The sequence below is a fragment of the Bubalus kerabau genome, chromosome 1 (assembly GCF_029407905.1).
Source record: "Bubalus kerabau isolate K-KA32 ecotype Philippines breed swamp buffalo chromosome 1, PCC_UOA_SB_1v2, whole genome shotgun sequence".
Classification (NCBI taxonomy): domain Eukaryota; kingdom Metazoa; phylum Chordata; class Mammalia; order Artiodactyla; family Bovidae; genus Bubalus; species Bubalus kerabau.
The window spans coordinates 168158090-168183829 of NC_073624.1; the positions used below are offsets into that span (position 1 = coordinate 168158090).

General features: G+C 51.1%; 1 protein-coding gene across 5 annotated transcripts in view; it reads left to right on the top strand.

Annotated features, from left to right (window-relative positions):
- The first annotated feature begins 344 nt into the window (after positions 1–344).
- The window catches only part of CXCL12 (C-X-C motif chemokine ligand 12), a 28900-nt gene continuing 3504 nt past the window's right edge, over positions 345–25740 (top strand). Inside the window, exons 1-4 of one of the 5 annotated variants that reach the window (XM_055538961.1) lie at positions 345–481; positions 4459–4576; positions 6627–6713; positions 9315–15311. In XM_055538961.1, the coding sequence (XP_055394936.1) occupies positions 421–481; positions 4459–4576; positions 6627–6713; positions 9315–9408 (360 nt within the window). In that variant the 5' untranslated portion in view covers positions 345–420 and the 3' untranslated portion in view covers positions 9409–15311. Of the gene's footprint in view, positions 482–4458; positions 4577–6626; positions 6714–7091; positions 7150–7172; positions 8532–9314; positions 15312–25740 lie in introns of those variants that run through there. The other 4 variants (XM_055538965.1, XM_055538966.1, XM_055538964.1 and 1 more) reach the window with 4 other exon arrangements.

Genomic DNA, 25740 nt, shown 5'->3' on the forward strand with positions numbered 1-25740 from the left:
CATTCAGTTCTAGCCTCTGGGACTCAGTCTCTCCATCTGCATAATGGGAACAGTTACCAGCCCTGTCTCCAGCGCTCCCTGGGCACTGGCTTCCTCGGTGCAGGTCGGATTTCCAAAGCAGGACCCAGGGCAACTGAGAGGTCAAAAACTGGAGCTCATCGCAGTCCCGGGAGCATCCAGCGCTGGGGCAGGGGTGGGAAGGGAGGGGACAGGGGGAGCGGCCGGCTGGGAGGGGACTCCGGTCCAAGCCCCCGGCCGCAGCCCGGATTCAGCTCCAGGCCCGCCCCTCGCCGCGCGCCCGCCCCGCCCCGCTCTCGCCTCTAAAGTGCCGGGCGCGCGCCTCCTGCGGCCGCACTTTCACTCTCCGCCGCCGCATCCCCTCCGCGCCCGGCCTCCGTCCGCCCGCCGCCGGCTAGTGCCATGGATGCCAAGGTCTTCGTCGTGCTGGCCCTCGTGCTGACTGCGCTGTGCCTCAGCGACGGTGAGTGCGACCGGGGCGTGGGCAGGCGCCGGGCGCCGGGCTCGGCGAGGGGCCCCGGCTCTTCTGCCCCAGCCCGAGCTGTCCCGAGCCAGCGCAACCCGCGCCGCTTTGCACCCCGGAGGTTGAGGCAGCCCACTTCGCGGGGCGCACTCCCTCGGCGTACGGTGTTCGAAGTCCCCCGCCCCCCAAGCGACCCCGCTCCGAGGCTTCGCACTCCGCGACAGGGCTTGGGTTCCGGGACCCGGGAGCAGCCGCCGACCTCGGGCGGGCTGCAGAGCTTGGTCGCGCAGGATAGTTGGGTGCGAGCGCGCCCGGGGCGCTTTCGGAGTCGGCTAGCCAGGGCGCCGAGGTGTGGAGCTGAACCGGGAGCCGCGGGTCCCTGGCCCTTGACCACCCATCTCCCAGATTAGTGCCTTCCGAGCGCAGCTAAGTTTCCAGAGGCTGGTGGGCTCCGAGGCCCCGCAGCGCATCGCACCGGACATGCGATCTGCGGTTCGTGTTGGAGAGAGCGCTTTGCAAAGCCTGTCTGGCACCGCGACTTGTTTGTCGTGGCGATGCGATCCTGTCAGCCACGAGGCGTCCCATTTACGCGAGGCCTACCCTCTTTCTGCACCCACCTAAGTGGGGCTCCGCGGGCGTCTCGTTCCGAGCAGCTGTCGGGTTTGAGCCAAACGCCTGGCTGCGCTTCCGTACCCGTTGTGCGGTCCGCAGCCACGCGGCGAAGCTGGACGCGCACCCAGCCAGTGCCTTCCCTACCTCTTCCTGGGGTCACCCAAGAGAGACCCAGGCGCCATCCGGGTCATGCATGCTCCTACCCAGTCCCCCAAGCACACCTGCAGACAGGCGCCTTTGTCACCAGCCGACTGAGCTCTCTACCTCGAAGCCAGCTGAGCGCGGCTGCAAAATTCAATCGCCAACGCCTTAGGCCACGGGGAAAGGTGGTGTCCCATTTCACTGTGAGAGGGAGAGAGCGTTTTTTCCTTTTGAGGCTTAAGAGAAAACTCACTGTCCTGTTACAGGACACCGCTGCTGCAAACCAAAATAAACCATTGCCTCTGAACACACAAAACAAAACCAAGTCAGCCTGGTCAGGCCCTGCTGAGAGTTCTTGGCTGCGAAGTTTCTAACCAATCCTGCAGAGAGGGTTGAAGAACACTGAGATCTCCCTGCAGCTGAGGTCAGTTTGGGGGCTCAGACCCTGGAGCAGTCAGCTGGGTTCCCACAGAAGACCGCAGGCTGCATTCTCCATTGCTGGTGACTGACCACCTGGGAAGTGTTCCTTATAAGTGTAGCAAGTTGCTGGTCAAAGCTACAGTGGGACTGCCCCCAAAGGGAATTTAGATTGTTGTTGTTTTTTTTCTGTAAGGTGAAAAAGTAGCCTAGCCTTTTCTTGACACAGTCCTGGCCCCAGGTCATGGGGAGCGCTCTGGTTTGAGGCTGTTAACAAGTGAGTGGTTTGGCGAAAGTGGAGTGTTACCGTCCAGCTGTTGGAGGAGGAAATGGTGCTTCCTCTGGCTGCCACCTCCCCTGGGGAACTGCAGAAATGACTGGAATGCAGGGACCCAGGTCTTGGAGTCCTGGGCTCAGCTGACCCTGGGGAACGCAGAAGGAGTGGGGGCCTCGTTCACAGGCTCCTCCTAGCTCTGGGAAGTGCTGGTTGCTTGCCCATCTGAGTTGCCTCTTGGCAGTTGAGTGGCCAGATCAGGATGGTCATGCTCTCCTTGCATGCGTAGGTCAGGAGGCACTTTGTGACCACCAAGAGGGGGTGTTCACGCTGAGTCCCCATGTTCAGGCTCTGGCTCTGGCTTCTACCCTCCTTCCATTGCTTGACCTCAACCACAAAGCTGGGTCCCTGGATGCTCTGGGCTTCTGGGTCCCTGGATGCCCTGGGTCCCATTCCCAGGCCTGGTTGGAGGGGCTAACTCAGGAGCTCCTGTCTACATTAGTGTGGAAGGACTGCTGTGGAGCAGAGCCCAGTTCACCAGATGCCAACTTCACCAGAAGCCAAGTTCACCCCACTCCTGGGTAATATCTGGGGCAGTCAGGCCTCTTGCCTGTACATATGCAAAACAGTTGGAAAAGTTAGTAATATTGGTGAAAAGCTGGCAGGACGGTCGGTCACCAGGTGGACACAGCACCCAGCTCTCTTGGTAAGAACACTTGGGGCTCTGTCACTTTAAAAAACCTGTTGAAATTCTCCACTTGATAGGCAGGCAACTGGGTCCTGGGAGCAAGAATGAAAAATTGCCTTTGAAGGAAATGGATAATCCCAGGGGGGGTGGAGAGGGGAGAGGAGAAAAAGAGAAAGCTTGTGTTTTGAGCTCAGAATGGGCTCTGATTTCTGGCCTGATCTCACTGCTTGGTTAATGGAGTCCAAGCCGCATCTGGGGGACGGGGGCGAGGAGCAGCTCCCACCACCCACAGCATCGCCCCAGCAGCTGTCACGCTGTGCACCTTCCAGCTTGATGCTCTGGGATTGGGACCAATGCTGCCTCACCCCTGGGACCCACAGTCTGGTTCTGCTCAGTTGGGACCTGGTCCCAGGACACTCAGTAGGGGGACTTTGACTCTTCCTTTACTCAGGCAGCCCAGCCCCCAGCTCTAGGCCACTTTCCCAGGTGCTCTGGTTACAGAGCCCTGCAGACTTCTGCAGGGACCCGGTGCAGTTGCTAAAAGCCCGGCCCGGCAGTGCCTTTCTGGAGGCAGCCTAGCTGTAAAGCTGAAGGCTGCTCTGGGCTCGCCACAGCCACTGAGCACCTGGAAACCAGGCTTCTTCTTTCTGGTTTTCAGGGAGTCGAGTTTGATCTTGGGAGGGGCCAGGTGGTCTGCTTACCCCTTGACTTGGTGGCCATGGCCTCTCTCAGCTAAATTCAGCCTTTAGAAGAAGAAGAAAAAAAAAAGTCCCTTGCTCATAAGCTTCCCCAGCTCTCTTGCCCCAAAGCATGGAAATTCAGAACCACCAGGAGGCTTCTGGGAGTTCTGTAAACAGGCAAACTTAAAAAAAAAAATCTCTGGACTAAATATTTTCAGACATACATTTAATCCCTGATGAAAGGATCCACAAATTCAAATAATTTGGGGTATTAAGTAGGGCTTGGATAAAATCTGCAGAAAATGCGCACACAGACACACACACACAAATCCTAGGATCCACTCCTCCCAACCCTACCCGCCACCACACCCACTCCACCCCCCACCCCTGCCCTGGGGCTGGCAATTCTAGACTTACAGGGTGAACTGTGGGTTCTGCAGGAGCCCTTCGCTAATTTACACTAATGAGTGTCAATTATGGCATTTTGCAAATTGGTGGATTGGCAAACAAAGATGGAATACAACCCAGGAGGCTGGGCATCCTCGTGCTGCAGGCCTGCAAGTGCAGGGAGAAGGTGGGCCCTCGCCTGCCCTCTGGGGCTTCCCAGGGAGGAAGCCAGTAGGGAATTCTTTTGTGGTTTGCCTGAGCTTAAGGTAAATGTGAGGGGACAGAAGACTGCAGGTGGGGGAGGGCAGCATTCCCAGGGACTCTGCAGTGGCTTCTCTGGGGGAGGAGGAGGGAGCAAGCCTGGAGCCTCCTTCTTCTTGCTTTTCCCTGAATGGGGAAGTCTTTCTCAGGAGGCCCTGGAAGAGTTGATTTTGCAAAGAATAACTGGGAACCTCAGTGCCTTGGACTGAAACAGTCCTCTCCTGTAATTCATGCCCTTTATCTTGAGACTCAGGAGCAGGAGGCTTCTTATGTTAGCTTCCCTACCCTCCTAGGGTCTAGCCTCCTCAGGTCCTTCTGGCTTCTTGCCTTGTCGAAGCTGAGCCCAAGCCCACTCAGAGCTCCCTGTGTGGCCCAAGGTGAAGGTCTCTGCCACGGGGCACCCGTGACTCCCTAGCAAACCACCACCTGATCCCTCAGCTGCAGACTCAGTCACGCTTGTATCCCCAAGGCCCAGCAGGAAAATAACAAGCTGCCTTGTTTTCATTTCCCTTTCCAGCAAAACCGGTCAGCCTGAGCTACAGATGCCCTTGCCGGTTCTTTGAGAGCCATGTCGCCAAAGCCAACGTCAAGCACCTCAAAATCCTCAACACTCCAAACTGCTCCCTTCAGATCGTGTAAGTCTCAGCGTCGTCCTCCAGAAATAGGCATAGCGACACCTAACCCGCAGACGCGTTAAAGCTAGAGAAGTGACACATGCCGAGTGTCCAGCCTCGAACCCGGCCTGATTAGCGGTAGCTGATATTACCACCAGGAAGGAGTTTCAAAAGCTGCTCTTAGCCCTGGTGCCCTAAGCCTGGGTGCTGTGCTCCCACAGGTCCTTGCCTCCTCTTTCCAAGCTTCCTCCCTTTCGTGTAAGAGATGGGAGCACGTTCAGATGTGCCCCTTAGACTGGAGGAACATGAACTTCACCAAAGTTTCTTTCTGCGGAAGTATAGTAAATTAACCAGCCCCTTGCTAGTGCCCTCATTTAATCCTTTATCACACAGCACAAAATCATAAGACCAAAATGCAGCTGAAGCGTCATTCAACTGTTTGGTGAAACTCAAAATCACCAGCTCACTTAACTGCGTTTTCTGAAACCCAACACACAGGGTTTTTGTTTTGCTGGTGTTGATGGCAGCTGCTAACATTTGATTTCCTTCACGTGGGAAACGAGACGCCCCGGAGCCACATATGCAGAAGACAAAGATCTCTCCTGCAGTGCGGGAGGCTGGGCCGGGTGCAGAAAGAAAGCCGCACGTGGTTGTCCATTGCTCAGACCTCCAGTGCCCCCATGTCCGCGTGCTCACTTGCAGTGAGCTTGGTGGGGGACGCAACAGGTGGAAGAAAAGCTACCTGACGATGTTCCACCCGACAGCAACTGGTTTTAGGTTTGATTTTTCTTTGTCCTTTTTTCCTAGCCTTTGCTGTCTTGAATGTGTTTGTCATTTACACTATGTTTTTGGGCACTAGGAGATGAATTTTTTTCTTTGCTTGTAATATAATACTCTGTCATTTGAGAAGTATTTAATCAGATATTGAATTCAGTGAGGATGGGCCACTTTGCAGTGGAGACTCTGCAGGTTTTCCTTCCTGGGACTGCATCTCGAGCTGGAAGAAGCCAAACAGAGTCCTCAGGTCTGTGTGCACAAACACAACATTAAAAAACAGCAGACCCCAGAACTGGACCTCAGTCCCCCTTGCTCTGAGACAGGCCTGCTCAGCTTGTTGGCTCAACAGGCAGGCTGTGTGAAGACTCGTGTGAGTGTTGGCGAGCCACCGTGCTGGCCCCAGGCGTCCTCACGGGTGCTGAGTGGCCGCGGGGTGGTAGTGTCCTCAGGCTGCTTCACATTACCTGGTACCAGGGTTTTATGGAGAGGGATCCAGAGAGAAGTCCAGGCTCTCCTCCGGGAGTCTTTAGGGAGGGAGGCTATGAATGGAGGTGATAGGGTGCACACCAAACTTTCAGAGAACAAATGAGACCATGAACACTCAGAGAACTTGTAAAATCTCTCTGGAAACCATTTTCTGGCAAACTGCCTACACTTCCTCTCCCTCACCCCTTCCCCATCCCTCCCACCCCGCACACTGTCCCTCCCCCTACTGCACTCTCACCTCTCCCACCCCCAGACTACTGCTCTTACTTCTCTGTAGGTCTCCAGGCCCCCAGGCTGTCTTCCATGTGCTGTCGAGATGATCCATCAAAATAAAAATCTGCTTCTGCCACCCTCCGGTTCAAAGTCCCCACGAGTTCCCATCACAAACAAAATTGCAGCTAAAGCCCCGCTTCTTTGCTCCTACACCTGGCCGCAGGCTTCTTTAGGGTCCTGTCTCTCCAGTCCCTCCACGTCCTCTGCGGTGTCACCCCCGTGGGGTATTTGCGCTTACTTTTCTTTCCCCCTTTACTTGCCCACTCCTACTTATCCTTCAAAAGCCAGCTCAAATGTTCCATGTGTGAGTTCTCTCTGGACTCCATAAAGACTTCCCTCTCTTCCCAGTGTCTCTGGGGTAAAACCTGCACCATGGCTAGCATCATCTCCCGAGCACATCGAGGGTTCCTTCTGTGCCTGAGCCAGCTGGGAGGCTCCAGTGGTCCACACCTGGGTATCAGGTGAGCAGTGGCCCGGGTCACAGCCGTGCCCCCTTCTGCTCAGCTGCATACTGTCGCCTCTTCTGTTTTGACAGGGCAAGGCTGAAGAACAACAACAGGCAAGTGTGCATTGACCCGAAATTGAAGTGGATTCAGGAATACCTGGACAAAGCTTTAAACAAGTAAGCACAACAACCAAAATGGACTTTCCACTAGACCCACCCGAGGAAAGCTAAACCCGAATGAGATGAAAGGGCAGAGGTACGGGGGGGGGGGAGGAAGGGTGTGCCTGGGGGCAGGGCACCGGCCTGGGGATGGATGTGAGCGTTGCCTGGCACGCAGACAGCTGCGTTTACAGCACATGGTACAATACTGCGGCGTGTGCTCATCCACACTCTGCACGTTGGCTGTTTTATAACTGGGGTTTTTCTAGGCAATTATATCATCCCATCAGCATTTCCCACCAGCCAGTTACCTCATGATCATCACAGTCCTCATCACTCATTATCCTTTTTTAAATTGATAATTACTTCAAGCTCTGTATTTGGTTTGTTTTGGAGATTCTCCTTTTCTCCCCTGGGGAGTCTGAGCACAGTCAGGTGATGGCCAAGCAGGGAGCTGAGAAAGCCTTCTTCCTCCAGACGCTGAGGCTGGGAGGAAGACTGCGGGCAGCTCCGGCAGGGGAAGCACTGCTAGAACGACAACCCAGGTGCTGGCTGGTGCCCCGCAGCGGCCACTGCCTTACACCTCCTCGTTCCAGCTCCGTGATTAGAGGAGAGCTCCATGCAGAACTGCCATCACTGGGGACTGTGCTCAGAGACCCTCTCTGGATCATTCCCAGCCTCTCCCTGCTTCCCAGAGCATGCTTTCATCTTGCTTCTGCTTCTCATTTCTGTACGCTCCCAGCTGGAGGAGGGTGACCGCATGGGCTCCAGCTCCGTGGCCCCCCTCCTCCCTTTGCCCACCCCTCGTCCGCAGGCCTTCTGTGAGATCCTTCCCTGGCCTTCTCCAGAATGGGGCTGGCCCTCTGCTGGGGGTATGAGATCATGTCTCCGCCTTCCCATGAAAGACAGTCTTTGCAGAATCAAATGCAATTTTCAATCTGAGGGTTTCCTTTGAGGAATTTGGTTTCTGTGATTGCCTCTGAAGCCTATTTAGGCCATGGAGGCTCTTCAAATTCTGAGGTTTCTAAAATCAGAAGTGAAAAAATAGATGAATAAACGAGCCTCTGACCACTAACCCCTCCTCCTGAAGCCACAGCACAGTTTCAGGTTCCAATCAGAGATGTTGGCAAGATGAAATTCCCATGCATAAATGGGATCCACAGATGGGCCTGGTGGTATTTGTAACTTTTTGCAAGGCATTTTTTATATATATTTTCGTGCACAATTTTTTTAAACGTTTCTTTAGTAGACAAATGTATTTCAAAATATATTTATAGTCAAACAGTTCCTATATTTGAAGTGGAGCCATATGAATGTCAGTAGGTTACATTTCTCTATTATCGTAAACTACTGGCCATTTGTAAAGAAATATATATGACATATAAGTGTGATCGCAGCTTTTTAATGTTACCCACAGTGTATTTTTTCACTTGTACTAAAATTGTATCAAATGTGACATTATATGTACTAGCAATAAAATGCTCATTGTTTCATGGTATAAACCTCCTACTGTATGTGGGAATTTATTTACCTGAGCTAAAATCCACTGACTGTCAGACACGGGGCTCACACACGTTTCTGGTATTTATGAACATAAGCTGGCCTGCTGGTCAGGTGCCTTGCGTCCCTTCTGCTGAGTTCACACGGCCAGTGACAGTACATGGGCCTCGCTCAGGAGCAGGTTAGGTCTGCAGCTCACGCTTTTGTGTTGTTGTTTAAACAGTGGAATCAGTGGCGCTAGTTTTCTGAAGAATAATATTTGACTCACTAATTCCTCTTCCCCTTCCTCCTCCAACCTGGTTCTCCTAACATCCCCATGTAATCTCCAGAGACGCAACCCTCATAATACCCAGCTTTCACATTTTCCCATGTAAAAATCCCATAATTCCAGCCCATGGTTAATATCAAGCTTTCTCAGGAACAGGTGGCCTTACCCCATAAATCATTAAATACCATTCAGCTTGAATCATGTTAATGTGACAGTCAAGAGCCAATCGCTCTAATAAGGTCGCTCTAATAAAATCCTGCTAACCAGCTCTCTCCCTTGCTCTCCAGAACAATCCCAGTCATTTCCAGGGGTGTCCACGGGCATCCAGAAAGAAGGTGGGATCTGGCTGCCTTCTTTTTTCTCCTGGATGGTCATTTAAACCTTGCTCCTCCAGCCTTCTTTATTTGATTTGAAATGCAGAGATGTTTAAGATAAAGCAGGGAGTTCAGCTCTGCATTGAGATGTGAAGAAGCCCTAGGAGAGCAGGTTGGGTTGACACAGTCTGGCCCTGGGCCTGCCTTCCCACCCTTACAGATATCAAGCCCTGGTCCCTGTTAGAAGCCTCAGGCAATAGCGGGAACCAGGGTCAAGCTGGCCAATGGACCATGGCTATAACCAGTTCACAAATATCGGTGTTCTGGAAGCCCGTGTAATATTTTTTTTGGAATTGGGGAAAATATCTGACTTAGTTTAATGAAATACTGACAGACAGTATTTTGCCCAGGGGCCTCCAGGCCTAAGAGTAAAGACAGGGTTAAACACATACACGGGCCAGTTTTAAATATTGCACAGACTGACATGTACTCTTGTTTATTTGAACATTATTAATGGTTCTACTAATTTTATCTAAGGGGGAGCAGAGAAGAAAAAGTGGGGAAAAAAGAAAAGATAGGAAAAAAGAAGCGACAGAAGAAGAGAAAGGCTGCTCAGAAAAGGAAAAACTAGTTATCTGCCACTTCGAGATGGACCGCAGTGCACTCTGCTCCCGGCGCTTTGTAAATTTGCTCTCAGCCTCCTCCAGGGCAGACCCCCCTGCCTCCCGGGGCAGGCTTTCAGACTTCCATGGGGGAGCAGTGCTTTGCCGCCTCTGTGGCCACACTGGCTCCTGTATTTGTGTGCTTTTCAGGGCCCTTCCTGGTCTGCTAAGTTAAGAAGAAAGTAGTTGTGCAGAGATGGGGGTTGGGGTCTGTGATGCAGAGCCTGTGTGCTCAGGACTCCATCTAGAACAGCCTGGACTCTAGAATGGCTCAGGGCTCCATCTAGAGTGACCCAGCGTCTCTCTCCAGCATCACCCTGGGCTGATGAGCCTCCCACCTAGCCCTCCACTCCCTCTCTTGGAAGGCCCATGGTCAGGATCGCTCAGAGCTGACACAGCTCCACACTCTTACAATCTGCATTCCTGTCTGAGGGCAGCATGTGGCCACCTGAACTCTGCACAGAGCAGTCTGCTAGCCCAGCAGGGGCATCTGAAGACAGCCAGCGAGAGGCATGTGCCTTATGCCTTCTTGTTTGGCCCCTGCCTGGGGCGTCCCTGCCTTTGTGGAGGAGAGAGCTGGCTGCGGTCATGACATTTGCAGGTGATAACTGAAACCTTGCCCCGAGTGCCTTGCCTGGTCCTCCACCACTCTGCCACGTGAGGCGGGACTTTTCTCCTGGGCCTGGGACTGTGTGAGTGGCTTTACCTTCAAGCTCAGGTGGGTTTCCTCCGACTATGTGGGGAAAATGGCTGGCAGCTCTGAATTTCCAGAGAGCAGCTGTGGAAATGCTTCTCAGGGAGCCTCTTTGCAGGGCAGTTAATTCGCTTTGTAGATTCTTGCAACGGTCCAGAGTCCCTGATGCAGAGGAGTTGTGTGAAGGGCCTGTAGCTCTGGGGACTCCTAGTGCGTCCCCTCCCCCGCTTCTGCCTGACCTTGAGTGATTAGGTTCCGGGACACAGCTGTCTCAGTCCTCGTTCACCAGCCCCCAGTCCAACAGGTATACACACACAGATTTATAGCTGAGATTTCTTCCCAAGTCTCTAATTTGGACTGGGAGGAGGAGGGATCCCAGGGGAGAAAAAGACTGATTTCAGTGATGCTTTGGAAAGGGAACCCTTGAATACATATACTATTTTCCCCACCCCCCATCACACATGGACACCCATGCACCCTGCATCCCAGACCCCTGATCATGATTTCAGTACACAGAACCAGAAAGATGACATGGGTGACGGATGGAGCACATGGATTTCAAGCGAAGAAGCTCAGGGTCCCTGCCTGTCACCTGGGTCACAGAGCATTGTGAGCTCCTCTTGTTTTACGGCGTAAGACTTAGTCGTGGCTCAGACGGTAAAGCATCTGCCTACAATGCAGGAGACCTGGGTTCGATCCCTGGGTCGGGAAGATCCTCTGGAGAAGGAAATGGCAACCCACTCCAGTCCTCTTGCCTGGAAAATCCCATGGACGGGGGAGCTGGTAGGCTACAGTCTATGGGGTCGCGAGGAGTCGGACACGACTTCACTTTCACTTTCACTTTGCCCACTGGAGGACTGTACCCCTTAGGGCGCTGCGGCCAAGGACTTTTTACTTCCCACTGCATCCCTTGTATCTGGCGAATCCCCCCGGCCTGTACCCCTCTTGCAGGGGGCGGGGGAATTGGCAGGCCTGCTTCCGGGTGTGTGGGTTCCCATCTACCTCGTCCTGCGCTCGGTGCCTCTGAAGGCCTCTGGACTGCCTAGGGTTGCAGTCCTTTCTGTGGAAGCCAGCAGCAGTGATTTGCGAGACCTCGGCCAGGGTAGCACTCCTGTACAAGTGTCTGAAAAAGCGGGCCGGACACGTGTCTCCGTGCTCCCTTCTTCACACCTCAGGAACAGGATCTCTGTGCCAAAGAGGTCTGTTCTGGGAGAGCTGTTTGTCCTGTAGCAACTGTGGGTCAAGCTGTTGCTTCCCTGAGGTGGCAAACTGCTTTCTGCAGTGCTCGGGAAGACAGCACCTGCCACCCATCCCGGGGGCAGCCCAAGCTGAGCGAGTTGCCCCCTGCCCCATCAAGAAACACAGGCAAGCCTCCATCTGCCCTTAGATTACCCCACTGGCCCTGGGGCCACACTGTATCTGACCAGCGGGCACAGCCCCAGCCGCACTGAAAACAGGGTCACCGTGGAAGAGCCGAAGAGCCGGACCTCCATTCCATTGTGGGTTGAACCGTAACTAGGCGGCGCTCAGGCCCCTGCAACCAGGTGCGCATGCGCAGTCCCCGCGCGGCCCGGCTGCAGGGGCTCCGAGCTCCAGGACGAACGCGCCGCGCCCGCCCAGAGGTCCTGGGGCTGGGTGCTTTGCGACCCGGGCTGATGCCTGTGCTGGGTTAAGGCAGCGTGCCTCGTCCTGTCGTGTGACCGCTGTGCCATGCCCTCGTTCGTCCTTTCGCCCTGTGCTTGCTGTGCCCACCTGCCCTCTCCTCTTCCCGCCTTCCATCCGTCCCTCGCCTCTGCCATCTGTCCCTCTCACTTCAGTCTCCTCGCTCAGGGTCTCGGAAGGGAGAAGTACCGCAGCGATTTGGAAATCAACAGGGGGGTCCTCGGCTGGAGCGGGTCTCGGCGTCTCAAGTGTGCTGCCCCGCCACTGCGGGAACCCGCCTTAATGGTGTCTCCCTCTGTTCTTGTCAACAGGAGGTTCAAGATGTGAAAGGCGCAGGTTGGGTCAGACGCCTGAGGAAGCCTTACAGTAGGAGCCCAGGTCTGAAACCAGTGTTAGGAAGGGCTTGTAGTCACCCCCTGCACCCAGGCAGGGCTGAGTGCATTTCCAAGGGCCTTGTCTCGCACAGTTTGCCTTACTTCACCATTTGATTATGTAGCAGAATATATGGTGTTTATTTCTCATTTAGTTTGATTATCCAATGTCACTGGTAACAGATAGGAACTTAGATTAAGACCATTCTATTACCTGCTTTGTTGTATCTTTCCCACAGAACCCCTTATCTGGCCAGAGGTTCCTGAGCCGTGCAGGCTGGAACCCCAGAACCCCAGAGGGAGGGAGACTTGCCCACATCACCATGTCCAGGGTGGAGAGCCACCAGGAGGGGTTCGCAGCAACCAGCCTGGGCAGATTCTAGTGAAGGCTGCCCTGTGCGAGTGGTGGGGGAGGCAGGTTCTAGGGGGCCAGGCAGGAGGCTCACGCTTCTCTGGGGCGAGAGCAGGGGTGGGCCTTTTTGGTGAGCACCGCAGGGCTTCCCTGAGCTGAGCAGGCAGGAGTGTGAGGCCAGGGCAGGGTGAGATGCACCCTTCATCCCGTGCTCTCCTCTACATCCCATCACGTCCTTCTCATCATTCTCTCTCTCATCCATCATCATGTGTATCCAAGACTGTCTCCGTGACCCCGGAAAAGGACTCTCTCAAGACAAAAGCTTTACTTTAAACTGGGCACCAAGAAGCAACCCAAAAATGTCTCGTGTTACCTGGTCCTGAAATCACTGTGCACATCTATGTCTTGTTTGGAATACTGTCCAGCGTCCAATCCTGTGTTTTTGTTCAAAGCCAATGTCCTTGGTGCATGCGCTGTCAGTTCCTCGAATGCAAAGGCTGCGTGAGGATGTGCCCCTTGGGGCCTTTGACCAGGTTCCTGATTAGGGCTGTGATCCGTTTGGACCTTGATTTCCCCATGATCACAAACCCCTGGTTGTATCAACAGAGCCCAAGGGAACTCAGTTTGCAGCAGTATGGACCTCAGGATGCAGACCGTCAGGGCTTCTGTAACTGTTGGTATCTCAGAACCACAGAGGATCTTCTCACTGTGGTGTCAGCGTTGTTTGGGGAATAACAAAAAACTTTTTTCAACTTTTTTTGGTTTTGAAAGCCTGACCCATAAAATAATCAAAGCTGAACATGAGGATTCCTTCCCAATTAAAATCTAACCTCCTTCTCCCCCATTCGGTGAGTCCATCATCGGTTACCTTGCACAGTGGCCCCTGGACCCTCTCTGCTGCCGCTGTCTTTTTGCGCTTACAGGATGTCCAGCAGGGCATTCCTCTGCTGCTTAGGAAAGTAGCTCACAAATCCTGACATTTAGCATGTTTCCCTTTGCTGAGAGCAGTTTGTAGGGTTGCATTAAACAGTTAAAACTTTCACTTTCTGGAAAGGTAGGCACTTGAACGGTTTTTGCTGGTTTTGCTTTTCATTTGGTCTCACTAATACTTTTCCTCTCTGGTTAAAGTTCCCAGTAAGGTTTTTTAAGTTAAGAAAGTAGAGAAAAAAAAGAAGGGCAAAACCAGGAAATGTATCAATTGACAGGAACTGTAAATAACATGCAGAAAGTATATAGTTGTAAAATAATCTTGAATTGTAGGTGTTCTCAGATTTAATAATCTTTGAGTTATCAGTAACATGTGTTAGGCATTTCCATAAATATTCCTTTAAATTAGATCTTCACGGTATATGGCAAATCCATCAACCAAACAAAAATTCACATTGTCAAACCAGCTTTGTTATACTGATTAAATAGAGTATGGAGGGGCCTTTAATAGTTACAAGGGATACAGAACTGGTTTCAAAACCCCCTTCTGAAATTAACTTGTCACTACAGGGCTCCTGAATTATACATTAAATGACCGAATTATCAGTGGGAGAATCATTTTTTAAGTAATTCAAGGTATTTTAAAATCTCATGGAAAATTTAGAAGCATCTTCCCCTGGAACCCATGAACCAGAACCATTAAATCTCTTTCTCTTAGAAAATTAACATGGCCCTAAATAAATCTTGACTGCAGTTAAATAAAGAATAATTTTTGTTTCTCCCCTGTTGGGGGGGAAATAGATAAGAGGAGAAACTGCCTGGAAAATTATTTGTGTGACAATTCCTCTCCTTGCAGTCGCTCCTAAGTGGAGACTGCCCAGCTAAAGCAAATATGCATTTAAATAGTCCATTTGCACAGGAAAAGACTCTCTTGATCCCCTTTTGCTTTCAAAATACAAATCCTGTGCATCGCTTTGATTAGGGAGTACCCAGCTGTTCCTCCTGGTCCAGTGCTGCCCCTACCTGACCTTCCCTTGTGCTCTGTGCAACCTCCAGGGTGGTCCTCCACCACCAGCCTTTGCATCGGGGCCGGGCAGGGAAGACTGGGGTGGCTGAGCTCACAGGTGTGCTGCGTGCTGGAATCTGAATCTGTGCCTCGTGTTGTTTGCACTGCTCTTTGCCCCACTCCGGCCAGGTGCTAAGACCCCAGCGAGGCTCAGGAGGGGCCCTCTGCTTATCTGCTGGTCCTCCAGAAAGAGGAGGGCCAGCTTTGAGGAGAGGGCCTGAGTAACAGAAGGTTGTGGCTCCCCCGTGTGAAGTCCAGAGAACTTAAGCCTGTCACTGGACCCAGTCTGACCTTCCTTTTCTGACTGCTGCCTGGTGTAATCACTAGGAGACCTCTCACTGGGAGTTTATCGCCTTTCCCCGGTGGTACACCCTTTTGTAGCTGGCTGAGAATTGTGGGGTCCTGATCCCTCTATGCATCTTCGCTGGGAAATTTCCCATCCCTTGGAAATATCCCTTAGAAAAACCTTCATGTCCCCTAAGGAGACCACTGACATTGCCAAGTTGAAAAATCCCATAGATTGTAATCCTGCAACCTCGCTGGACTCTCAGTCTCTGAGCAGTGATGGGTTCAGTGTTAAATGTGATAAATACTGTATTTTGTATTGTTTAAATGGCATCTCCCACAAAATGTGAAAATGGTCCCGGAGAAGGCAGCTTCCTGTATGCAGTGTGCTTTTTTTTAAAAAAAACAAAACAAAACAAGTAACAACTCCTTTTGAGAAACAATTTCTACTTTGAAATCATATCAATGAAAAGATGTATATGCACTTATAATTTTCCTAATAAAGACATGTACTCAAATGTAGCAGCCAACGGTTTGAAATTAGTGTTACCATGTGGAACTCTCCAGACTTGGTTTTTCTTCCTCAGACCCAACACAAGGAGGGGTTGTATTATCCTTGCTGCAACAGTTGGTGGAAAACAAGCCATAGTAATAACACTCATCATAGGCAAGAATTGGGGGGCAGACTTTCATCCTTTAGTCTGCATCCTTAGCAGGGGGGGAAGGCACTCCCTCTTCCCTGAATGCACTTGGTTTTGCTAGAAGCCCTTCTTTAAGGCCAGTCAGCCCTCTACTCCCAAAGGATAGTTTTGTGTAAGGGCTTGAGTGTTTGCGTATCAGCGATGGGGAGGGAAACCTCCACTCTGTGTTTCTCAGGCTTAGTAGAAGGCAGCAGAGCCTCTGTCCCAGATGGCAGGGCCAAACACCCAGCACTTTCTTACTTTCTGTCCTGCTCCAGGGCCCCTGATGGATGCCAGATGCTGATTCAGCCAGCACTGGCCTGGACACTGAGAACAGGGAGAGAGCCCGACAGATAAACTGGGTTCTGTCCACACAGAGGGCTGTCAGCCTTCCACACTTTCCACCACCTTCTCTCAACCATGCTGGAAAGGAGAGGTCAGCACAAAGGCCCCCGAAATCTGGAGTCCAGAGTGTTCTGTGCTCCAGACTCTCCTGCCCGTAGGCCCACATGTGACTGTCACCCCTGTGCTCGGTACGGTCATTTATAGAGTGACTGTGATACGGTTACCAAGTTGCAGATGGGCTGGAGGAAGAAGGAAGGATTTGAGGCCATGTCAAGTGGCACCGTGGGGTCCTGGGACAGGCCAGTTCTTGAATCCTGGTCTTCTCTGCTCACTCTGTGATTTGAGACCCTTGCCTGAGTCTCAGCCTCCCCACATAAGTCTGGAGCTTAGCATCACCCACACTTGCATGGATCAGACTGGGCTGGTGTGCATGGAAGCCATCCTGCTCCCCCTCTCGCCCTGATGCTCCCTGGGGTCTACAGGGTTGGGATGAGATCCTGCCTGCCTCTGCTTAGACTCTGAGCAAAGCTTGGATACCAGCCGGAGCTGAAAGCGATCTTAAAAGTTGAGTTTCTCCCTCTTAGCCAACTGATGGGGAAAAGCCTTTTGGGTCTGTGTTGTTGGTGCCTTGGGGCCTGTGCAGGGCTGGTCCGGAATGCTCCACCACCAGGGAGGGACCCACAAACTAACCCCTGGGTTCATCCCGCAGATGATATTGACTCTTCAGAATGATGTTGCATTAAAAAGAAAAGCCCATGGCCCACCATGTTTTACACAACCGGTGGCCCTCTTTAGCCAGCAACTGCCAGGTCAGGCTCATTACCAGGCGGTGTGAGTACTGCGGGGAGCAAGCCGGCTTGTCCCCTGACTTCACGGAACCTACAGTCAGGGGTGGGGGGGATGACTTGCAATGAAGTGCGCATTTTCATAAAGCATGGTAAGTGTAGGTCAGGATTCATCCAGGGATCAGGGAAGCTTAGAGCACCACCAAGGATTCCCCAGAAGCAGTGCTGGTGAAGCCGAGACTTGAGAGAGGTAGATTATTTCTCTCCCGATCTCAGGGAGGGGATGATCTACTGAGCCCTGAGGACTGCCACTGTGAGCCCATGTGGTGTCCTGCTGTGAGTTAGAAATGGGAGCTTATTCTGCCCAGGGCTAAGGAATCCAGGGATCTCTCTCCCAGACTCCTATGTCCTCCTCTGAAATGCACCATATGCAAAACAAAATTCCCAATTCCCACTTTCCCCCTACTTGCCATCCTCGTTTATGCAAATAACAACCCCTGGTCTTCCCATGGCTCGGGCCAAAACCTTTTAGTTATCTTTGATTTATTGTATTATTTCACAGCCCTCAGCTGAACATTAACAAACCCAATTAGTTACCTTCAAAATACATCCAAAGCCCAGACACCCCTCATGCTCCCATTTTGATCCAAGCCACAGCCATCTCCTGTCTGAACCGCCTACACCAGGCCACTAGCTGGCTCATTGTCATGTCCTGTGGCTTCCTCTCACAGCAGCAAAAGTGGCTGACCGTCATGCCCTGCCATGTCAGCCCACCGAGGTCCTCCAGTGGTCAACAGAGGTTTACACCTGCGGCCCCTGTCCCCTCGGAACTTGCCCGTCTGTAGCCCAGCCACACCGGCCTTTCTGACTTTGAATAGGCCAGGGCTGCCCCTGTAGAGGACTTCTGTGCTCGGTGGTCTCTGCCTAGAAATCAAAGGGTTTACCCCTCCTTTCCTTCCATCTCTGATTGCCATCACCTTGTCAGAAATGGCTTTGCAGACCCCCGACCCTGCATAGCAGCCCGTCACCTGCATGTGCCCTGGCCACCGTATCCTGCGTGTTCCCATCCCCTGTGCCACCTTCCCTGTCCACTTGCTTGCTGACCGTCCCCCGAAGGAGAGGAGTAATACAGCCACACAGGAGGAGAGGGGCCTGGCCTCTTTCACTCACTGTTTGTTCTTTGTGGCTGGTCCATAGAAGGTACTCAAGAAACATTTTTAGACTGACTGCCTGATAAATCAACAAGATGCTAACACATTGGACCCTTTCTTTGTTCATCTCTAAAATAAAGACAGCAATGCTCACAAGACTGTGCATTCATTTGTGCACCTGAGGCCACACTGGTAAGTCATGATCTGGACCCAAATTTATCTCACTCTAATGTCTGCATATGCTCACACACACTGTCTCTTCTCTAGAGTCCTCCTTCCCCCAGAATCTCCACCACATGACCAACTATAGGGGTTCATTCCCTGTGAGTCCAGACTAAGGAGTCACCCCTCTCCTCAGAGGCCCTCCCTCCTCCCCACTGTAGGGACCAGCACGCACTCCCTGGGTCACGGTCAGTGTGTGTCCCCAGGGATGAGATCTCTGCTGCTGGTGCTTCATCATAGGCCGTGGGTGGCTGGCCACACCTTAGGACACAGCCAGGCCCTTAGAAGAGTGTGATTCCCGAAATACTGAGCAGAAAAGGACAATCATCAGGGATCAGCTCCAGAGAAATGAGGCTGTGTCCTTCTGCAGATGGACACAAGATGTCCTTCTGCAGAGACTGGAGGAGGTCTGAGCTCCATGACCACTGGGATTCCCTGACTCACCTATAGGGGTCCCAGTGCCTCTCCTGGCAGCAGCTGGATGCTGCTGGCTTGGCCTCAAGGCAGATGCCAGCAGCCAGATCTAGGCGGGATGGCCGACCCTCTGTGGAGGAGGTGAGGCCAGTGGCCGAGGACTTGGGAAGGTTGGCACCCAGTGTTCAGCCCCCCTGAGCCCAGCCAAGCCCTGCATTGCAGCTGTGGAAGTCCCCAGAAGGAGAGACCGGTCTTGGTCAGTCTAATAGGCCCCAGATGCAGCCATGGGGTTCTCACCTTGTCCTGGCCTCTTCTTAGGCATTTTCCTGAACGTGGGAACATCAGCCTGGGTCATGGGGGCTTGTAGGGCCGTGAGGAAACAACCATTCTGGGCATTCCTGAGCTTTGGGGGAGGTGACCGTCCTTCCGACTGCTGTGGGAACCCCCAGAGCCATGCCGGGGCCTTGGCACCTGGGAACAAGGCCTGCGAGAGACCAGCTCTTTCCAGTTCTCCCACTGAGAGATCGCTTGCCCAGGTGGCCGAGGGGGACCTGGAGGTTGATGCATTCACCACATGTTTGCTCATGTGGGCAGGACAGAGCTCCCAGTGGGAACAAACCGGCGCCTTGCTCAGGCGCTGTCCGTCCTGCTGTTTCCAGGGCAGCCTGCGCCAGCAAGGGCCCTGGCACAATTGATTCTAGACACAATCTTCTTATCCTCTCAACCGTCCTGCGGGAGACCAGCCCTCTCACGCTTGATGGACAAGGCACCAGAGCCAAGCACGGGCCTTTGTGTCGCAGAGTTGGGACTCGGGGAGGCCTGATCGGATTCTGGGCTGTTTGGCTTCAGACAAGCCATCCTTGCCATCTGCAGAGAGGAGCCCCAGGCAGGAGGCGGTGGGCAGAGGCTACTGGGCTTCAGATCCAGTTCTGCCCTGTATGATTCCGGGGTATTTTCAGATCTCAAATGAGAAGCCATTTGGAAGAAATGGTGGCTGTAATGTCAGTGCAGCCTGCAGAAATAGCGATTTTAAAAAGGAAATAGCAGCAAATGGAAAAAAAAAAGATAAATTGGAAAACACAAGCAGGCGTACATCACACTTACTAAAGAGAAGAACAATTTGCACGTATGTGTGTTGTGTGTTTCACAATGTCAAATGCAATTTTTCTTGCAGATGGTGGTCACAAGTATACTTACTGGTCCTGTGCACATAAAACCCAGTGGCTAATGGGTCTCAGCCTCCCTGAGTACAAGGAAAGAAGTTAGAGGATAGCAGGAGAGTCTCTTGATTTAATAAGAGTTAAAAAACAAAACAAAACAAAAAAAAACAAAACCTTATGTTTCTAAAATCAGGATACATTGACAGTAACGGTATACATCAAATAGCTACTCTTTTTTTTTCCTTTCTTAAAGAAGGCAATGGCACCCCACTCCAGTCCTCTTGCCTGGAAAATCCCATGGATGGAGGAGCTTGGTGGGCTGCAGTCCATGGGGTCACTAAGAGTCGGACACGACTGAGCGACTTCACTTTCACTTTTCACTTTCATGCATTGGAGAAGGACATGGCAACCCACTCCAGTGTTCTTGCCTGGAGAATCCCAGGGACGGGGGAGCCTCATGGGCTGCCATCTATGGGGTCACACAGTGTCAGACACGACTGAAGTGACTTAGCAGCAGCAGCAAAGAGCTGTAGGCTTTTATAACCAAATCAGTCCTAACTCACAAGGTACTTTCGTGGCCCATGTTCTCAGGTAGCGGGAGGACAGGAGCCAGATCCTGTCATTAAACCTTTCCGGGGAGTCCAGTTCCAAAAGAGTGAGGCTCATGGAGCCCCCAACTCACCTCCGAAAGCCTGGTCTGCACTCGGGAAGACACAAGGAGCGAGAACCTGGAGTCTGGGTCCCAGAAAGGAGAGGGTCTGAATTCAAAGATTCCCAAAGAGGGAAGTCAAAGGGGACATCCCCTGGTCAATCACGGACATGAGTGATGCTATGAAGATGCCCTTTCAGAGTTCTTTTCATCTGCCCAAACAGCGCCAGCACCAGCCTGTCATCCCAACAGAATCGCCAGCAGGGTCCTTTCTCTCTCATAACGTCCCAGCTTGAATGATACATTATCAAAGAGTGAATGAGCTTGTGAACTCTGCTAAGCTCACTCCTGCTTCTCCCAGCCCTTTTCTCCTCTGTCTCCTCCTCGCCCTTCAGAAAAGCTGAACAAGACTCAGGTCCCTGTCCCATGTCCTCCCCTGGCCTTCATCTCTGTTCATTCAAACCAGAGCTGCTTTCTGGGGCAGGTGGCTCCCTGGCCCAGTGTTGGGCTCCCCTTTCTCCCCAGAGGCCAGGTTCAAGACAGGGCAGCGGCCTAGGAAGGGGAGAGATCAGAATCCACAGAAGTTTGAAGAATCACTGGACCCATAGTGAATGCCCTCCTGCCACAGACTGCACTGGGGACCCAGGGAAGCCTGTGTACCTCCCCGAGCCCTGATCTCCTTGTCTGTGGTTCCTCGTCTGGAGCTCACAGAGTAGGGTAAAGGGACTGCCCTGGATTGCCCCGGAGGTGGGCAGGGCTGGCGCCTTAGCACAGGGAAAGGTACAGACCTAACATTCACTGAATCCTTCCTCGTGCCCAACACACAATACATGCTAACAGGTGGTCACTGCAAGGGAGGTGATGTTCCTCTTTTGCATATGAGAAAAGTCAAGTTCAGCACTTTCCTAAGCCGTGTGTGTAGCAGAACCTTGAGTCTCTACATGTTTTACTGCACATGCGCGTCACCAGTTAGTCCTTTGCCCTGCGTGTCTCAGAAGTAACCATAAGCCGTGGAGGGAAGGAAGGGAGGTGTTGGGATGGGGAGGGGCTATGGTGACAGGAGGGAGTCACTCTGAGCCTAAAAGGCACTGGACACTCCTCCACCATCCACTGGGCTGGGTGCTGTGACCCTCACGGGGGCTGCACACGTGAGGTATGCAGAAGTGTCTGCTGCACGTGAGCCTGTGACTGACTTGCCCCCACCCAGCCACGTGTGGCCATGAGCTCAGGACCGTGGGTGAAAGACATGCATTCTTGCGTTAAATGAAGAGTTAGACCTTGCCCTGAGCAGTTGGCATGGAGGGAGCCAGGGCTATTGTTGTTTAGTCGCTCAGTTGTGTCCGACTCTTGGTGACCCCATGGACTATAACCCGCCAGGCTCCTCTGTCCATGTGATTCTCCAGGCAAGAATGCTGGAGTGTGTTGCCATTTCCTCCTCCAAGAGCCAGGACAGAGGCTGATAAAGAATAACAGGAATATCAATATAAAGACAGAATGGATGCCAGCTAATGTTATCCATGTGCTGATTAGGTGCCAGACTCAGGGCTGGCTGCTCTGGATCAGGGACCTCATTTGACCTGACATACCCAGGAGGAAGGAGCACTCAGGATCAGTAGCAGAGGAGGACCAGATCCGTCCCATCTCTGCATGGTAGGGGTATGCAGGCTCGAGTTGGGGTTTTGCAGCTTGATATGTCGGGTTCCACAGAGTGCAGTGCTGAGTAGGGGTTCACTTGCCTAGCTCTGCCCCTCAAACCCGCCATCATGAGGCTCTTTCATTTTTCAGAGATGTCTCCTCTGTCCTCCATTTGTAACAAACCTGTGTTTTAGTGAAGTGCCAGGCGCTCTTGGTGGTATTTGTCTCCCAGCTGTCTGTGCTGAGGTTGTTCCTTTGCAGAAGACCAGGCTGGGATAACGGGCTGAAGCCCCCCACTTCAGCTTTTTCCTCGGGCCTGTCTCCAGTATGCTCCTGCTGGGCTCTTTGAAGTACCCAGGGCAGGGTGTTCTCATGCAGCCCTGTTCAGGAATTGCTCCAGATTCATATGTTCAGGCTCTGTCCTTGGCCTTAGGGTCCACAGGCCCACAGTCCACCCACCGTGGGCTCAGCCCGTTGCTTCCTTTCTCCCTTCCTCATCTCCATGCTGCTCTCTGTCTGCAGTCTCAGACCCATACTCAGGGACCCCAGGTCCTAGCTCAGTTCTCCAAGATTTCCTATGCACAGGGCTTTGGCCCCTGTTCCCCTGGGTTCATCACCAAGAGTCACCAGCAACTGCCAGTTTCATGGAAATTTCCCACTGCTCAATCTCCATCTTGGGGCCACCACTCACTCATTGCGCGAAATGTTAACTATTTGTTGAACAGAATATTTAAACAGAAACACCTGAGGTTATGCAATTGCCACTGGCTGCAGCTCCCTGACTGGCACCTCCGGAAGGGTTGGGACAGTCGTGGTCTGGGCTGGACCTAGAAGGTACCTGTGACATCTCAGCACATGCGGGGCCCATCTGATTATAAGGCCGCTGATGAGGGTGTGGTTTGAAAATCATTTTTGCTCCTTTATCTGTGAACTGAAAATTTTTTCATCTGGATTTCAGCATTTCTTAATTTTGCTGAGAGATCACAAACCACAGATCTCCACAGTTTGAAATACGTGTTCTTGGGGGTTCAAATTTCCAGTTTTCATCCTTCATCCCAATTGTCCTGCCAGGGGTCCCTGGCACCATCTCATGCCAATGTAACAAAGACAGATAAATCCTTTTCAGTGCACCCAGATGGCCTCCTGAGCAAAAGATTTTTTAAAAAAATTTAAATAAGTTTCTCAAGTAAAATAAGACAGATAGAGCCCTCTGTCTGGTTCCCTCAACCTAAACCACCCACCACACAACCTGGTCCCCACTCAGGGGTTGCTTAGCAGGATGCCCAAGGCAACTTGAAAATGACTTGAATCTCCTCTTCTCCCAACACACATTGTGGGCTTTTCTATAAGAATCAGATCGAAGTGGAACAGAGTGTAAAGTTTCCAGCAGTGACATGCGCCGGTCCCATTGTTTTTCTCTCACATGTTCACACAATTCAGCATCAAACTGGAACAAAACAAGACAGAAAAAGGCATCTTTGGCAGGTTTGGGCTTGGAATTGTGGCAGGAACTAAAAATACTTATGAGAAATCGCATCTCAGGGACCCAGTCAAACCCAACCTGGATGAGTCAGGACCAGACTAGGAGCAGCTCTGGCCTAATCTGTGGCTCTTTGGGTATGTCCCTAATGCTTAGGACAAGGGAAGGCAGGTTCTCAGAACTTTGTATTTCCCATCCAGAAAGAGAAACAAAGAGCCTCGCTGATTCCCTGGACGTGGGCCAAGGAGTTCATCCATAGTAAGAAAAGATATGCAGTGAATTAAGATGAGCCTGAAGAGAAAAACCAAACAAAAATTGAAATGGATGGAAGAAAAACATGATTTATAAAGTAATATTATTAAACATTCAGTTTTAAACAATGTGAGGATAACCTTTGCAACGGTCTTGAACATTTTTGGGTTTTGGATTCAACTGTCTTTCCTCACAGAAGAGTGAGAAGTAGCTCAAAGGTAGGAACGTGTTACCTGCTGGAGCAAAAGATCAGCTTCACCTTGCTTTGGGGTTCCCTATGTGCTCAGTAAAATTGCCAACATCTGTTGGATCATAGAAAATGAAAGATAATTCTAGAAAAACATCTACTTCTGCTTCATTGACTATGCTAAAGCCTTTGACTGTGTGGATCACAACAAACTGTGGAAAAGTCTTAAAGAGATGGGAATACCAGACCACCTGACCTGCCTCCTGAAAAATCTATATGCAGGCCAAGAGCAACAGTTAGAACTGGACATGGAACAACAGACTTGTTCCAAATAGGAAAAGGAGTACATCAAGCAGTATATTGTCACCCTGCTTATTTAACTTATATACAGAGTACATCATGCAAATGCCAGGCTAGATGAAGCACAAGCTGGAATCAAGATTTCCAGGATAAATATCAATAACCTCAGATAGGCAGATGACATCACCCTTAAGGCAGAAAGTGAAGAGAAACTAAAGAGCCTCTTGATAAAGGTGAGAGAAAAAGCTGACTTAAAACTCCACATTCATGCTGGGAAAACTAGTCAATTACCTGTAAAAGAATGAAACTAGAACACTTTCTAACACCATACATAAAAATAAACTCAAAATGGATTAAAGATCTAAATGTAAGACCATAAACTATAAAACTCCTAGAGGAAAACATAGAACACCCTCTGACATAAATCATAGCAAGATCCTCTAATGACCCACCTTCCAGAGTAATGGGAAAAAAGCAAAAATAAACAAATGAGACCTAATTAAACTTAAAAGCTTTTGCAAAGCAAAGGAAACTATAAGCAAGGTGAAAAGATAGCCTTCAGAATGGGAGAAAATAATAGCAAACAAAACAACTGACAAAGAATTGATCTTCAAAATATACAAGCAGCTCATGCAGCTCAATACCAGAAACATAAAAGACCCAATCAAAAAATGGGCCAAAGAACTAAACAGACATTTCTCCAAAGAAGACATACAGATGGCTAACAAAAACACACTTAAAGATGCTCAACATCACTCATTATCAGAGAAATGCAAATCAAAACCACAATGAGGTACCATCTCTTGTCAGTCAGAATGGCTGCTATCCAAAAGTCTACAAGAAATAAATGCTGGAGAGGATGTGGAGAAAAGGGAACCCTCTTACACTGTTGGTGGGAATGCAAACTAGTACAGCCACTATGGAGAACAGTGTGGAGATTCCTTACAAAACTAATAAAAATAGAACTGCACCATGACCCAGCAATTCCACTGCTGGGCATACACACTGAGGAAACCAGAAGGGAAAGAGACACGTGTACCCCAATGTTCATCGCAGCACTGTTCATAATAGCCAAGACATGGAAGCAACCTAGATGTCCATCAGCAGATGAATGGATAAGAAAGCTGTGGTACATATATACAATGGAGTATTACTCCGCCATTAAAAAGAATAGAATGAATCAATTCTAATGAGGTGGATGAAACTGGAGCCTATTATACAGAGTGAAGTAAGCCAGAAAGAAAAACACCAATACAGTATACTAACGCATATATATGGAAGTTAGAATGATGGTAACGATGACCCTATATGCAAGACAACAAAAGAGACACAGATGTAAAAAACAGACTTTTGGACTCTGTGGGAGAAGGCAAGGGTGGGATGATTTGAGAGAATAGCATTGAAACTTGTATATTACCATACATGAAATAGATGGCCAGTTCAAGTTCAAACCATGAAACAGGTACTGAAAGCCGGTGCATTGGGACAACCTAGAGGGATGAGATGGGGAGGCAGGAGGGAGAGGGGTTCAGGATGGGGGGACACGTGTATACCCGTGGCTGATTCATGTCAGTGTATGGCAAAAACCAGTACAGTATTGTAAAGTAATCAGCCCCCAATTAAAATAAATTAATTCATTTAAAAAACCCAACTCCACACTAAGATCATGGCATTTGGTCCCATC